This window comes from Suricata suricatta, chromosome 7 (genome assembly GCF_006229205.1).
Source record: "Suricata suricatta isolate VVHF042 chromosome 7, meerkat_22Aug2017_6uvM2_HiC, whole genome shotgun sequence".
Taxonomy (NCBI): Eukaryota; Metazoa; Chordata; class Mammalia; order Carnivora; family Herpestidae; genus Suricata; species Suricata suricatta.
Window position 1 is genome coordinate 127,328,120 of NC_043706.1, and position 15,264 is coordinate 127,343,383.

A 15,264-nucleotide genomic window follows, 5' to 3' on the forward strand; every position below is an offset into this window, starting at 1 on the left:
GCGCCCCTCCCCGCGGCGGCGGCGCATCCAGGGGCGGCGCGGAGCGGCTCGCCCAGCCGCCAGTGCCTGCGAGCTCCAGGCTGCTTGGGGAATTCACTTTGCCGCTTTTACGCTTCTGCCTCCTCGGGATTCGGCTGGTGGCTCTCCGGCTCCGGCCCTCTCCTTTCCTTCCTACGGAAAACTTCGCAGCGGTTCCTCCTTCCCCTTGGAGGAGAGGATCAAAAGTTCCAAGAACTGGGGCCGCCCGTGCGGCTCGGGCGCTGGGACGGTGCTTGCCGGCTGGGTTCCAGTCCCACCATGTGCACCAACATAGTTTACGAGTGGCTGAAAGCGCTGCAGCTCCCGCAGTACGCGGAGTCCTTCGTGGACAACGGCTACGACGATCTGGAGGTGTGCAAGCAGATCGGCGACCCCGACCTGGACGCCATCGGGGTGCTGGCGCCCGCGCACCGCCGCCGCATCCTGGAGGCCGTGCGCCGGCTGCGGGAGCAGGATGCCGCCGCCGCCGGCCTCTACTTCACGCTGGAGCCGCAGCCGCCGCCCGTGCCGCCCGCGGTGTCCGTGCCCACCGGCCGCCGGGGGGAGCCGTGTGGCGGCCCGGCCCCGGGAGCCCGCGGGGACCCCCGCGGCCAGACGACCGCCCCCCGCAGCAGGGAGCTGGTGAGCTACCCCAAGCTGAAGCTGAAGATCATGATCAGGGATAAGCTCGTCCGCGACGGCATCCACCTGAGCAAGCCGCCGTACTCCCGCAAGGTAAGGGGGCGCCGCGCGGATCGCGGGGGGGCGCCGGCGGGAGGGGACGCGGCCCAGCCGCTGCAGCCCATTCCAGGTGACGACCGGGAGGCGAGGGTGCTTTGGGTATTTGGGATGCTCTCCTCTGTTCTTTCTGTATTCGCTCTTTAATCCTTTCTTCCTGGTGTCGCCAGCGGTTAGGAAGTCAAGATCCCGCACCCAGGTGTCAATTCTAAACCAGGACCAAGTCTCTACTTAGTGTCTGGGGCGCACCTGTCGGGAACCGGATGAGCGGCGCTTCTCCGGGAGCCAAGGACAGTGCCAGGTCCCCTCTGTGGTGGTGTTTAAGCCTGACAGGTAGCAGAAGAGTGGTTCATACCTACATGGGTGTAGGTCTTCCTTCTCGTTCTTTTCCATACCTTTTTGAGAAATTTCCTAAGGAAAATTGACGAACTCTTTAAAGAGTGGGGAACCAAGCCCTGTTATTCCCAATCCCATAAAGTCAAATCCCATCACGGCTGCGCATCTGTAAAGCGAACCACTGACATGGACATTCTGGGGGAAAGAGTAAAACAAATGTCCGTCCACTTGGGATGAGTTCCGTCAGCTGAAGTTCGGGGAGGTCTTCCGTGCTAAAGACACTGGAGATAATGGGGCCACCGCGGGCGTGCTGCCCAGGTCTGTGCTGGGTCACCAGTTTGGTTTACTGTTAATCCAGGTGCCACAAAGTAGGAACCCCTGTGAGTTCTAGAAAGTCTTGAGTGGACTCCCCTCTTGGGAGGGGAGAGCATGATCCAAGAGAGAGTTTCAGTGGCCAGTGAGGAATTCTCTGGAGGGTGGGGGTATGGGGAAGGAACTGGGAAGTTAGGAAAAGTGCTCTGTGAGGAAGGCGGAAATATGGATTTGGGCGTTGAGTAATTAACAGAAAGTCTTATTTTCACACAAGAGCTCTCCCTCTGGTTGAGTCTGTTCCGTTTAGGGGTCTGGAGCCATCTTGGTGGAGGGTCTTAGCCTTGAAAGGAGGAGTAAGGCAGCGCAGGGGTTGGGTTTACTCGGGAAGGGGAGCACTGCAGCTGGAAATCATGGAGAGAAGATCAGGGGGAAATGGTGGCAAAGAAGCTGCAGCTGGGGGCGGGGGGCGGGGCGGCTGTACGCCCAGCACCCTCACAGGGACCATGGGGTATCTACGGTCACTTGGGTTTCTTTATGTTCTTAAGTAAAGGTCATAACGTCCAGCTCAGGAAGGGCCAGCGAAAACTTGGTAAAAAGGATGGGATAGAGGGGAATAGAGGGTTTAATATTATCCATATGTGATCTTGCAAGAAAGGCAATATGGGGAACTTACTTGAGAGTATAAATTTGTTTTATAAAAATATACAGAGGGCAGGTCTGAAGGACAGTTTGCTTCAAATTAAACACATATTTTAGTTACTCTGTGTTTCCGATGTAACCGATGTGTGCCCCAAACAGAGGAATAGAGAGGCAGGTAGAGTTAGTTCTGTGTGGTGTGGATAGAGGGACAGAACCATTAGGATAAAGGCTCAGACCAGAGAGGTCAGATCTGCTGACCCCTGTGGTTCACATCCCAGGAAGTGAAGTGGGTGTGGACGGAGAATCTGTGAGCAGGTGGGCACGTGGCGAGGACACAGGTCAAACCCTGGCCAGAAAGGGACACAGAGAATAAGGTGTATCACTAGCGGGGGCTTATTACTCAGGAACAGAGCTGTGTACAGGCAAGAGGGCAGAGGAGAGCCTGGGGTGGAGACAAGAGGGATGTAGCAAGTATCACATTTGGTTCTGATACTTCAAAATACAGGCAAAGATATCAAACTTAGAAGCTGAGAAGGATTCTTGTTCCACTTAGAAGTGGTTGAGAATTCCATGGACATGAAATGTCTGGGTGCAGGCTTTGGATTGACCCCCCCCCCCCCCGCCTAGATCATTGTGTAAATGTAGTAGTACCTTTGAGCAAGTGTTATTTTATGGAAGAAAATTCCACCTTGTGTTGGAATGCTGTTTACTTTCCATGTAAATGATTATTTCACTCAACTTCTATATAAATCCTATGACAATGCTTGATAATAAAGATGCACCCCATTCACTTTCCATACATACTTAATTCTGGTTCTTAAACTGATGGAAGAATAAAATGGGGACAGAAGAGTTTTTGGACCTCCACCGATGCTCCGGCCAGCGACCAGAAAAATAGAGATGACAAATTAAATTATAAAAAAAAAGTTCTTTTACTGTGTTTTGATATATTTGTTATAAGAACAAAACACCCAATAGGAACTAAAACGTAATGAACCTTACAATGAGGATATAGGTGAGCAATGCCACGTGATGTTAGTGGTCCTGAATGTGACACTTATGAGAGCATTGCCTCCAAAGTTCGGGGATATAAATTATTTAAGAATTGTTTCGTGGCATAGCTTGTTTCTGTGCAGATAGTGCTAGGACTTTTCTTCAAAATGTGATTCACATTATAATATCTCCAGGTGCCTTGGCTCAGGTCATGGTCAGAATGCGTAGGTGTTCGTTACGTGCATTTGGGATTCTGCTTCTTCAAGGGTGCCTTACGTTTCCTTTATAGTCATTTGCATCGTTGATCCCTGTGATTATTTTCTGGCATTTTGGTAAGAATATTAGGTGGCTTGAAAGTGGGTCATCCGTGCAAGGCAGGAAGAGCAAATCTTTAGAGAGAAAAGTAAATTGAGGAGTTTTCCCAGGAATCACCCAAGAGGAAGGTAGGAGTGGAGGATTTGCCTCAGGACCAGTGAATGGTGGGGGTGCTGTGCTGCGGTGCTGAGTTCATCTTACCAACTGTCTCCAGGTCCCCCTCTATGGTGAGTTAAAATGTTAAGTAAAAAGCTAAGTTCCTCTTTGTTTTCCAAAGGCTGTAATTAAAATAGAAGTTCAAAGTAAGTTTCCCTTTGGTTTTCCAAAGAAAGTAATTAAAATGTACGTTCAAAGTAAGTTCCCCTTTGTGTCCCAAAGCAAGTCTGCAGCTCTGGAAAACCAGGAGCTTGGAAAGAAGGAACACTGCTTGAAATCCAAAAGCACAGGATGAGTCCCTTCTCTGTCCCGTACTTAGCTTCTGTGACTGCTGTGATTTGTGCCTCAGTGGAAAGGGGTTATATTTTTACAGGGTAGAGACTAGGTCTAGCTTTATACATATTACGTCAGTGCTTCACCGAGCTTCCCTGTGCCAGGCTTCTAGGCTCCAGGCCCCTGTACGTGGCAGGACGCAGAAGCCTGCCCTCAAGGAGCTTGGACTAGCAGGGAAGACAGGAAATGGAATGAACAGAAATGCTAAAGATACGATTGCTTTGGTGGGTGGCACATGATGCCATGGATGGGTGCGTCCAACGTCAGTTGCAGGGAGGTGGGTCTGGGTAGGCTTAACAGAACTGGCATTTGGTCAGAGAACTGAAGGTTGGAAAGGTTTGGCCTGAAGGTTTCATATAAGCAAGGATCCTAAGGGAAGAGTATTCTAGAGGAGAGAGAACAGTGAACAGTACGTGCAAAGGCCAGAAAGGCAGGAAGCAGAGGGTGCAGCCTGGCAACAGGAACTTAAGGGAATTCAGTCTGGCCGGAGCTCAGAATGCTTGGAGGAAATGGCAAGATATGGAGAGGTAGACAGTGGCTGGTCCTTGATGGCCTGGGACTCATATTTAGGCGTTTGGAGTATCTTAAGAGGAGGGCTATTGATGGATCAGGCAGGGTAAACAACTTAGGTTGTTGTAGGGTCAGGAGAGATTTGCCGGTGGCCTGGACTGGGTAGTGACAGTGGGGGAGGAGCAGTGGAATGGACAGAAAGAACACGGTGACTGTTTTGCTGATGGGAATGAGAGGGGAGAGGTTGGGAAGACATGCAGATTTCGGGTTTAGGATACTGTGCTGTCTTCTGCTGAGGCAGAGGACCCGAGAGAAGAGCACATTTGGGAAGAAAGACGTTGTCTTCAGGTACAAACATACAGGGTGTTTTCACTACCTTAAAAATCCTCTTGAGTTTCAACTATTCATCCTCCCTAAGACCCCTCACAACCCCTGCTCTTTTTACTGTTCCCATAGTTTTGTCTTTTCTAGAACATTCCATCGTTGAAAGCGTACAGTACATAGTTCTTTCAGATTAGCCTCTTTTGCAGTGTGTGTTTAGGGCACCTCCATGTCTCCTCATGACTTGACAACTCATTTCTCTTTAGGGCTGAGCCATATTCTGTTGTCTGGATATACCGCTGACATGATGACGTTTGGCAGAGAAGATAGAACTAAGGCTACTGTGAGGGAAGACTCCGCCATGGGAAGGGTTTGGGGAGGTTGCATTTGTTGTTGTTGTCATTGTTTGTTTGTTTTTTAAGGATGAAAAGAACTAAAAAATGTGTAAGTGTTGGTGGTAGGGAGCCAGAGAAAGGGAGACACCCAAGAGGTCAAAGTCTTTGAGGGGGTGGGAGGGAATTGTGCCCAAAGCATTGGAGGGAAAAGGTGGATTTGCTTCTAGGAAGAGAGGAGTTCCTTCTCCATAGCAGGAGAGAGCACTGGAAGGGTGGGCAAGGAGATTGGGAACTTGGACGGGGTGACATTGAGGAGCTCTCATTATCTGATACCAGTGGGGGGGGTGTGTGGAAGGATTAGACGTTGATGGAGAAGGTTGTGGTCATATACCGGTATTGGGTGTTATGATCTGGTGCGTATGGCTATGCCTAAGCATGAACATGACACAGTATTTATAGGATTGCATAACCACACGTGCACGGAAGGCGCCTCGTCCTGCAGATGTATGTGGTGCAAATTGCAGGCTGTGCATAAGTTTATCACGTCCAGTGAAGTTTGCCAGTGCTCTGGACTGTGGTGTGGGCGGGGGGGGGGGGGATGCCATGGGGCTATAAAGGTATTCTGTTCCCCAGAAGACTTGGAAAAGCAGAAAGCAGGCCCTAGGATAGATAGCAGATGGGATAGGCTCCTTGACTTTTTCATTTGAAAAATATCTCCTTACCGGTTAAAGCTGTGAGTTAGGGGTACCTGGGTGGCTCATTCGGTTAGGCATTCCACTCAGTTTTAGCTCAGGTCATGATCTTGCAGTTTGTGCGATAGAGTCCTGCATTGGGCTGTGTGCTGCCGGTGTGGAGCCTGCTTGGGATTCTTTCTATGCCCCTCCCCTGCTTGTGTGCACGCTCTCTCTCCCTCTCAAAATAAATAAATAAACCTAAAGAAGAAAACCTGTGAGTTAGTATAACCTTATTTAATAATGTTGTAAGAATATTAGGCTTCATTCACACCTCAGTGTGAATTTAATCATGTAACAAGACTCCCATGATAATAGGCCTATTAATGGATGTTTGGGAGAGATGGCCTGGGGGGAAGGAGTGTGGAGACGAGACGGGTGGCAGGGGGCTTCTGCGTCTGTGCCAGGGTGAGGATACAGAAGACATATTTAAACAGGAAAGACAGAAATTGGCAAAGATAACTTCAGAGTTTCACCTTGGGTCCTGGCAGAGCTGAAATGCCCATAAATATTCCTCCCGAAGAATTCCTCCACCTTCACCAAGTTATCCATGACAGATTGGAAGCTGGCAAAGTTCAGCTTTCCCAACTCGAATCAATGTCCTCTGATATCCACAGCCTAGGCAAATGAAGATCCTTCTAGGCTTTTGTGTTTTTAGTCACCGATTGGAACATGGTAGAAAGAAGGGGCCGGGAAGAGACGACTTTCCTCTTGCTCTTTATAGTTCACTTTCTAGAGAGTTTCACACACAGACTCCTAGCCTACCAGCCAGCTGTCCATCTGTCCATCTGTCCATCTGTCCATCCATCTACTTAACAAACATACCCTCCAGAGTTCCTCAGGTGAAATTTGAAACTGGCCCCTGTACACAGAGCACGGGGAGAGAGTCCAGCTGGTAGATGGCAGATCTGATATGAGCAAGGGAACTGACAAGTGAGGCTTGTCATGGGTGCTGTGCAGTGAGGAGCTCTCTGCAGCCTGCCTGCCAGAATCTTAGAAGTTTGTGTAGAGGTCTTGATGGGGCGCAGTCATATGCATCATCCAGATGGTCTCAGCAACACAGTCTCTCAAGGCCGTGTTCTTGGAGTAGCTCCTGGTATGGAGTAGCTCACTGGTATTCATTCCAAAGACAGGGATGAGCATGAGGAGCCTCCAATTGCTGTCCAGCTCTTGGGTCAACTGGTGGTCACTTCTCTTAATGACCTCCCTCCAACAGCCAGGTCCTAGGATTCGATTAATGGATGTGTATTTTGGAGGGCCTAGTGCAGTGTTTGACATGCAGTGGTGACACCATATAACAGTTGAATAGGGTGCGAAGGCGATCTGGCTGTGACATCTGTCACTCTACTGATGGCCAGGGGTCATTCGCCTGATCTGGCTGGCGAGGCAGGTGTCCCCTGGCTCCCTCACTGCTCCATGTGCGCCCCTCCTGACGCTGCACACCGAGTCTAAGAGGATGACCTTCCAGGATCGGGGAGGACTGTTCCCGGGGCCGGGGTATATGAATCGCCGTGCTCCCCTCCCAGAGCCTCCAGACAAGCTCTCCAGGTCCATTTGTACGAGAAAGTAGGGCAGGGCGGCAGTCTTCCGACACTCCAGCCGCGTCCCACTGAGGCTCTGCATGCAGCAGTCTGCCTTTCTAAACAAGCAAACAAACAGTTCAGCGTTGTTTCCACAAATGCCAAGAGTTGGTGAACTCTGCACTTAGGTTTGTCTCAGATTTTACAAAAGGATCAACTTTGATCAAAACTTGAATGCAGATTATCAGTGATGAAATTTAAAATCAAGGTATGTTTTACTCATTACCTATTATGAAGGAGGAACTGGGAATTAAAATGGCTGGGTGGGCAAGTCATTTAAGGAACAGACCTCTGGGACGCCTAGGTGGCTCAGCCCGTTGAGCACTGACTTCGGCTCAGGTCATGATCTCACAGTTTGTGGGTTCAAGCCCCCGCTCTGTGCTGACAGAACCTGGAGCCTGCCTCGGATTTTGTCTCTCTCTCTCTTTCTCTGCTCTTCCCCTGATCTTTCTTTGTCTGTCCCCTCTCAAAAATAAATAAACATTAAAAACAATTAAGAAAAATGTATAAAAAGCTGACCTGCGATGCAGGGTCAGGACTAGGGTGCACCTTTAAGGAGGTGCTCTTCCTTGGGGGCGTGCAGTCCGGGCCCTGTGGGCAGGCTGGCCCCCACGAATGGGGTAAGTCAGTCGTCCTGAAATATCAGGCGGCTGCCCTCCCGTCACCCGCTAAGCAGTCACTTGCTCGTCACACGCTCCAGACCTGTCCTGAGGGGCAGGGGCAGCGTGCTGTGGGTGAACACGAGAACTGGCGCGTTCCGTGCACGGCGGCAGCTCGGCGGGGGGGGGGGGGAGCGCATCCACGGGTGTCCCCGCCGCTCCCACCGGGCTGCCCGGGGTGAGACCTGGGCTCAGGTCCCAGCTGTGCCCCATGCAGGGTCACTAAAAGTGGATGACACCGGTGACTACATCACAGGTTCTTGCGGTGGTCGGAGGAGCTCAGAACTTAGGAGGCTGCCATCTGTAACCGGTTCCTAGGGCTGCCGCCGTCCCAAAGTACCACCGACGGGGCCCAGCAAACAACAGGCATTTATTCTCTCCCAGTTCTGGAGGCTGCAGGCCCAAATTTAAGGTGTCTGTAGGGTCCTGCTCCAAAGCCCTAGGGGGTCTGCGCTGGGGGTTACGTACAGGGGTCGCCCAAGCCTGCAGAGGCCATCGCTGCCTGTGCCACCTGCTACCCCAGGCACCGTTGGGTCTGATGAACACGTGGTCCCAGCAGCAGCGCCGCCAGCACAGGGCCTTCCCATGTTCTGGGCGGGACTCAGGACGAGCAGCCTTTCAGTGTCTTGGTAAAAGGACAGGGGCAGCACATCCCAGGGAGGGGTAGGTCGCCCCTGAGAGGCCCGAGACCCATTTAGGTGCTGTGCCTCTTTTATGGTCTTAGGAGGGGCCCGACGGCACAACTTAACCTGACTTAAGAAAGGATATCTTGGGGGTCTGGGTGGCTCAGTCTGTTTAAGCATCTGACTTTGGCTCCGGTAATGATCTCACAGTTTGTGGGTTTGAGTCTCGTATTAGGCTCTGTGATGACAGCTTGGAGCCTGGAGCCCACTTCGGATTCTGTGTCTTCCTCTCTCTTTTCCCCTCCCCTGCTTTGCCCTCTCTCTCTCAAAATAAATAAATAAACTTATGAAAAAATTCTTAAAAAGAAAAGGATATCTCAAGATGCCCCACACCACAGGACCCCTGAACATTTCACAGAAGGTCGCTCAGTGTGTGTCAGATTTCTCACCTTCTGACATGCAAATTTCTTCCCACGAAGTCTAGAGTAGTTGTTACTTCTTGTTCTCTAGGTCTTGGGGGGGAATAACGGCATGGAGGGGCAGTAAGGGCCAGAGGAAGGGATGGGTGATCAAGAACCCCGTGAACTAAATGATGACAGAGGCACCGGAGAGTCGATATGGCCCCTGGGGGTGGGCCACTGAAGGTGCACTGCTGGCCTTGCATGGTGGGTTTTCTGGGCATTGGGAAAATAGCATTTGCCGTATGCATGACCTCGTTCGGGGTAAGCGCTCACCTATGATAGTTCCTGTTCCGCCACGCACACCTCGTCTTGCTCAGGTTCTAGAGCCTCCACCCTCATGGCGGTCTTCTGTAAGCTTCGCACAGAGAAGCCCGCTGGCTCCAGTCTCCCTCTTGATGATAGGGGTGCTGGGTAATTAGTGAGTTTACAGATTATTAATACAAGTGATGCTCATTCATTTCCTGCCTGAGGATACAATAATGAAAAAAATTGTTAGTATAAACATTTCAGGGGCACCTGGGTGGCTCAGTTACTTAAGTGTTCAACTCTGATGTTGGCTCAGGTCATGATCTCATAGGTCACAGGATCGAGCCCCATGTCGAGTTCTGTGCTGACAGCACGGAGCCTACCTGGGGTTCTCTCTGACTCTCTTGGTATACCCCCCCCCCACAGTAAATAAACATTAAAAAAGTAAAAATGTTAGCATTTCAGAATTTAGACACTTAAACCTAGGTCGTAATCTTCAAAAGAGTCACTTGACAGACCACAGCGTTCGCATTCCTGAAAGCATTTCTGAAGCTCTGGTGCATGCGGACGCTCCTCAGAACATAGTGGAGGCAAGCCTTCACTCTTCTAAGGTGGAGCCAGCCTGGGGTGAACACTGAAAGTGATTTAGAATCAAATCTGACAATTATGAGTATTGACATGCAATAAAAATAGGAAATGGAAGACAGACTCTGAAAACAAATTGAGTATTTTTTTTTTCTTGGTATCACGTGTAAAGTATTTTTGGATTTTATAATGCAATCCTTTTCCTACTTTCGAATCCTTAAAAATACGCTCTTCCTGCATATCCCTGTCCTGAGGATGGAAACTCCTCAACAAAGCTTTGTAAAACACAAACGTCCATTCCCTGCATGTTTGCCAAGAGGAAGGCTCTAGTCATGGACTCTGCGAATAGACAATTAGTGCAAAGGCCTGATCGGGGTGTGGGTAGTCTCCTGGGGATCGTATGGTGTTTCCCGTCCTCATCATGCAGTCCTTAGAAAGCTCTGCTCTATGGCTGCTTTCATCAGGCTTATGGAAGTCAGAGCTCTCATTTTTCCCTCTCACTTACATGGGAACCAACTTGACAATAAACTATACTAAAAGAAAGTTGCATTTTCTAAAGTTATAATAAATGGGACTGTTACCAAAAAAAAAAGATGCTAAAGTCAGGGACAAGTGTTAAGTGTTAAGAATACCTTTGTGGGGGCACCTGGGTGGCTCAGTTGGTTAAGCATCTGGCTTTGGCTCAGGTCATCATCTCACAGTTCATGGGTTCGAGCCCTGCATCAGGCTCTGTGCTGACAGCTAGCTCAGAACCTGGAGCCTGCTTCAGATTCTGTGTCTCCCTCTCTCTCTGACCCTCCCCTGCTCGCACTGTCTCTCTCTGGCTCTCAAAAATAAATAAAAAACAGAAAAAAATTAAAAATAAAGAATGCCTTTATGAACCTTGTATGCTCTTAGGTAGTTATCTGAGGTTTACTGTGACAAATAAGAAAGAGGCAATAAGTTTTGATAAAAATGCAGTTCTTTTTAGATTATGTAATTCCTCTGATCTCAGTTCACTGGATGTATGTTCTGAAATGAATTTCCTTAAAGTAAGGAGAGTCCGATGCCATGGGCTTGATTAGGGCTGGTTCTAGAAACACACAAGGGTGTCCTGAGGGGTTGGGAAGAACGGCGCCCATAGCGAGGATGGTCATGGCCTCTCAACATTACAGTCTGTGTAGCACTGGAAATGGCCCGGAGTCTTTGCCAACTTACTGCTACCACCCAAGTTTGAGTTGATAGGTTTTTAGCAGCTATATTCTAAGTTTTATGAAAAAATGTTATTTCAGATCAACTGCTGATTTGCGCTTGAGAGGCCTGGGAGGGATGGGAAAGGAATTCTCGCCTTCAGTCAATATAAAAACTATTAAGGGTAAATAACTGTGGATCATGCCAAAAGACATTAAGGATACAATCTGTCTTACATAGAGATTAAGTGACATCTAATAGTTTAAAGAGATTTCATTACTGCTTCTAATTGAAATAAATGGTCTGATGAGCTCTAAAAACCTGTTAGGTTTCCATAAGGTTATAAATACAAACAGACTAGGACCTACTTCATTTGAAACATGTTCAAAATGTAAGGAAAATAATTGGTATGTGTGTTTTGTTTACCCAAATCACAAAGAACAGCTGTCCCAAACTTTAAGATGTTTTCCTTAGAATCTATCATAACTTTGTAATAAGACTAGACGTGTGTTCTCCCATATTTGACACCCAGGCTGTGTGAATTTTTCACACCCCACTTCTGTTTGATAAACTTATCTGATGTAATAGTCATGGGAGAGTATACAGTAATGATTTCCTTGATTTCTTCCTTATTTTTAAAGCAATTAACAATTAAAATAAAGAATACATTTTAATTTTAACATATTCAAACTTGGGGTGCCTGGGTGGCTCAGTCAGTTTAGCAGCCAATTCTTGATTTTGACTCAGGTATTGATCTCATGGTTTGTGAGTTTAAATAAACTTTAAAAAATAAGGTATTCAAACTTAGCAAATGTATTTTATCTATGAAATAAAATTTGCACCTAACCAAACTAAAGTACTTGTGCTTTGTGCTGTCTCACGGTTTTGAATTTTCAACACAAAAACTCTTAAGTGATCCCATAAGAAACATACAATTGAAGCAATTCAACTTTTGTTACATTGTTTTTATAAATCATGGTTCTATTATTGTTTATTTCAAATTTTCTGTTTAGTTTAGAGTATATAATAGTAGCCCAAGAGACATGTGACCACTTGTACAAACTTATTCTAGAAAAGGACTCTTGTGAACCAAGTCCGTGGGTTGGTGCCTGTTGCATCACTGGGAGTTCTCAGAGTTAACTGACATGTAGAACACGGTGCTCATTTAAAGGACAGGTCATAAAAAGATGCTAACTGGAAGTAAATACACATACCACTAAAACTCAACAGTAAGTAATTGCAGCAGCTACAATTTAGACCGAAGACTTCTTTAGGGAGAAGTGTTCTACCACTAACATTGTTTAGAATTGTCTGTAGGGCATGTTTATAATTAAAAGGTTTATTTTGTTTTTAGGTTCCTTTTTATTGCTTACAACTGAGGTGAGCGCTTTCCTCTGCCCTGCCCAGGAGACATAAAGCAATGTGATCATTTTAGTTTAAGAGAAGCTATTTCTTTTGTAAAGGGTGCTGGCATCTCTCACCGGGTTGTAGTGTGAATGAAATGGGATATATTTATGACGTTCTTTTGTAAGCTCTAAGAGGACTTCACAGATTTAAGGTGTGCTTATTGACAGCGGATAAGTCATTATGTTTATCATGAAATTTTGAAAACATTTCTGATGTAAAATTAATCTGAACAGAGAATTGAAGAACACTGAAGCAGATCGAGATGAAATTTAAAAGTCTCCATTGCAATTTATAGTGATACAACGTATTTCTTTAAAAGTCGTTTATATATAAGAATGTTTTGTACATGTGCACAAATTTTGTGTTATGGAGATAAAACTGTTAATGAAAACTGTTATGGAAAAGGATCAGGCTATTCCTGTATCTCAGATCTCATTTGCAAATGATTTTAATACTAAGACATAGTCTCTCTTAGTTTAACACCATAGTTTGTAATCATTTCTTATCGGGTAGAAACCTTACCCATATAATTATTGAAGGTTATAAATTTTTTGTAATTTGAAGATGTCATGTTTGAGTAATAGTGTTTCATTGCTCTTTGAATTAGATTTCTCAGATTACCAGTTAACATAATTTCATATTTATTGTTCTTAATACTTATAATTAGGTACTGCCTGTTCATGGTGCTTGCCTGTTTTTTTGTGTGGTCTCAGACTACTCCTAGTTGCTTTGCAAGAACTCTTTATATATGAAGGAAAATAATCACTATTGCATAGAGGTTTATAGAGATTTTTCCCAGAATGGTGGTTTACCTTAGAATTTTATGTTTGTTTGTTACTGTATGCCCCCAAATTTAAAACTCTTATGTGTTCTACCTTACCAATAATTTTAGCAAATTTTTTCAGACTAGAGGAATATAGAAGGTACAGCCTCAGATAGAATTGAATTTGAATTGTTTTTTACCATTTACTTGAACACATTATTTAATCTTTCTAAACGTGAGTTGTCTCATCTATAAAATGGATATGATTATGAAGTAAATAGTTCACATCATTTCCATTCTGTTGAAACTAAGTATTCTTTTCATACTTTCAAAAAGTTCCTTAAATCACAACAACATGTATAATATTTTTGCCTGCTGTAACCATTGAAAATATTTTGCTCAATTGATCATTTGTTTTTTAGGTTTTTCCTTTTTTTTAAGTAGGGGATATATATAGTTAATTTCTGTTTTTGTGATCACTTTTATCCTTAGAAATCCCTTCTCAAATCCAAAATAAGTTCACATGTACCTATATCTCCCATTATGCTTTTTGTTTGTTCATTTCATTTCTACATTTCACTCTCTCATCCATCTGAAATTTATTTTGGTGCACGATATAAAATATAAATATGATAAGGTGAAGCTCTAATCTTATATGTAATCACACATACAGACAATTTTACCATGTGCTTGTTAGGCATTCTAGCTTTTGTTTCTGTGTTCTTGTTTGATTCCAAATTTTAATGGAAATGCTGCACATATTTTGTTGTTATTCTTTCATTGGCTGTCAATATAAGATACTCATAGTGTTAAAAATTGTTTTCATTTTTCTAATTTTGTGGGAATTTTGATTGGGAATGGATATTTGAGTGTATTAAATACCTTTTCAACAATTTAAAAATAATCGGCAGTGCTTTTCTAACTGGGCTTACTGTTGTGATGTAGTATTGCATTAATAGGTTTCTTAATAATTAAGCCATCCTACATTATGGAGATGAGGTCAGTAATGAAGCACGTCTTCTAAAGCAACTTGAGTTTGAGAGGAGGGATCATGTTCTTACTCCCAGTTTATGAGCTTCTTTTACATTACATATCTCTTCTTTCATGAATAACGTGTGACATTTACCTTCAGTTTGCTAACCCCTTCGACAGTTATCGTCATGACATTGTTACAGTTGACTGTGCCGGTGGCTTTGCGGAAGTTGCAGTCACAAGCGGGGAGACGTGGGGCCAGTGCCACAGCCTGGGGCTCAGCAGGCAATAGCTGCATAGTTGTGGGGAGCTGCCTGGTTTTCTGGTTTGTGCAGACATTTTGTGTTTGAACCACAGAGCAGAAACTCTGAGGAGGGTAGGGAGTGGGGTTTAACCTAATCCCTGTTGATTTGACTGTTTTCCAAGAGTTCTCTCGCTTGTCTACCCACTGCATCCCCAACCCTCACAGGGCACCTGCTCCCTTCCTGGACCCTCCTTCCCCAGCCTTTTAGTGGAAGATACAAATGATGGCTGTTTGACAGATTCTGCATTAAACTGAAAACACTTACAAAGGAAACTGATGACCAAATTCGTTTCAATTTGAATCTTTGACTTTGCTTAGAAACAACAGCCCAATGTGTAACAGAGATACAGTTGGAAGATGCAGTAAGAAATATAGTAACGAGTCCTTGATTTACATTTAAACATTCTTTGACAGATCAAATAGAATGACTTTTTAAAAGGTCATTGAGGCAAGAATTAACAGTGGAGTACAGGGATGTCATGTTTCTGGAGGAAATACCTCTATCAGGTGCTCAGTTCAGCTGGATTTGCAGAAAAAGACCCACCAGCGCTTGGAAGCTAGCCATCAATCAGGCAATAAAGATACAGCCACTTTAAAGTAGCCATGTATCACCACAGGATGGAACACTGCTGGGTTATGAAAAGCTCCTCTGGGAAACTCTTGATTGACAAAAGCAGTGCTGCATTAAGTAGGGGCAGTATTTTCATGGCCAGAAAGTAATAAGGCTCTCGATAATCTTTATGAAGAGAAAATATGT

General features: G+C 45.8%; 1 protein-coding gene across 1 annotated transcript in view; it reads left to right on the forward strand.

The window, feature by feature from the left end:
• The first annotated feature begins 297 nt into the window (after positions 1-297).
• The window catches only part of SAMD5 (sterile alpha motif domain containing 5), a 52,810-nt gene continuing 37,843 nt past the window's right edge, over positions 298-15,264 (forward strand). The window contains exon 1 of the mRNA XM_029943870.1: positions 298-753. Within this exon, the coding sequence (XP_029799730.1) occupies positions 298-753 (456 nt within the window). The remainder of the gene's footprint in view (positions 754-15,264) is intronic.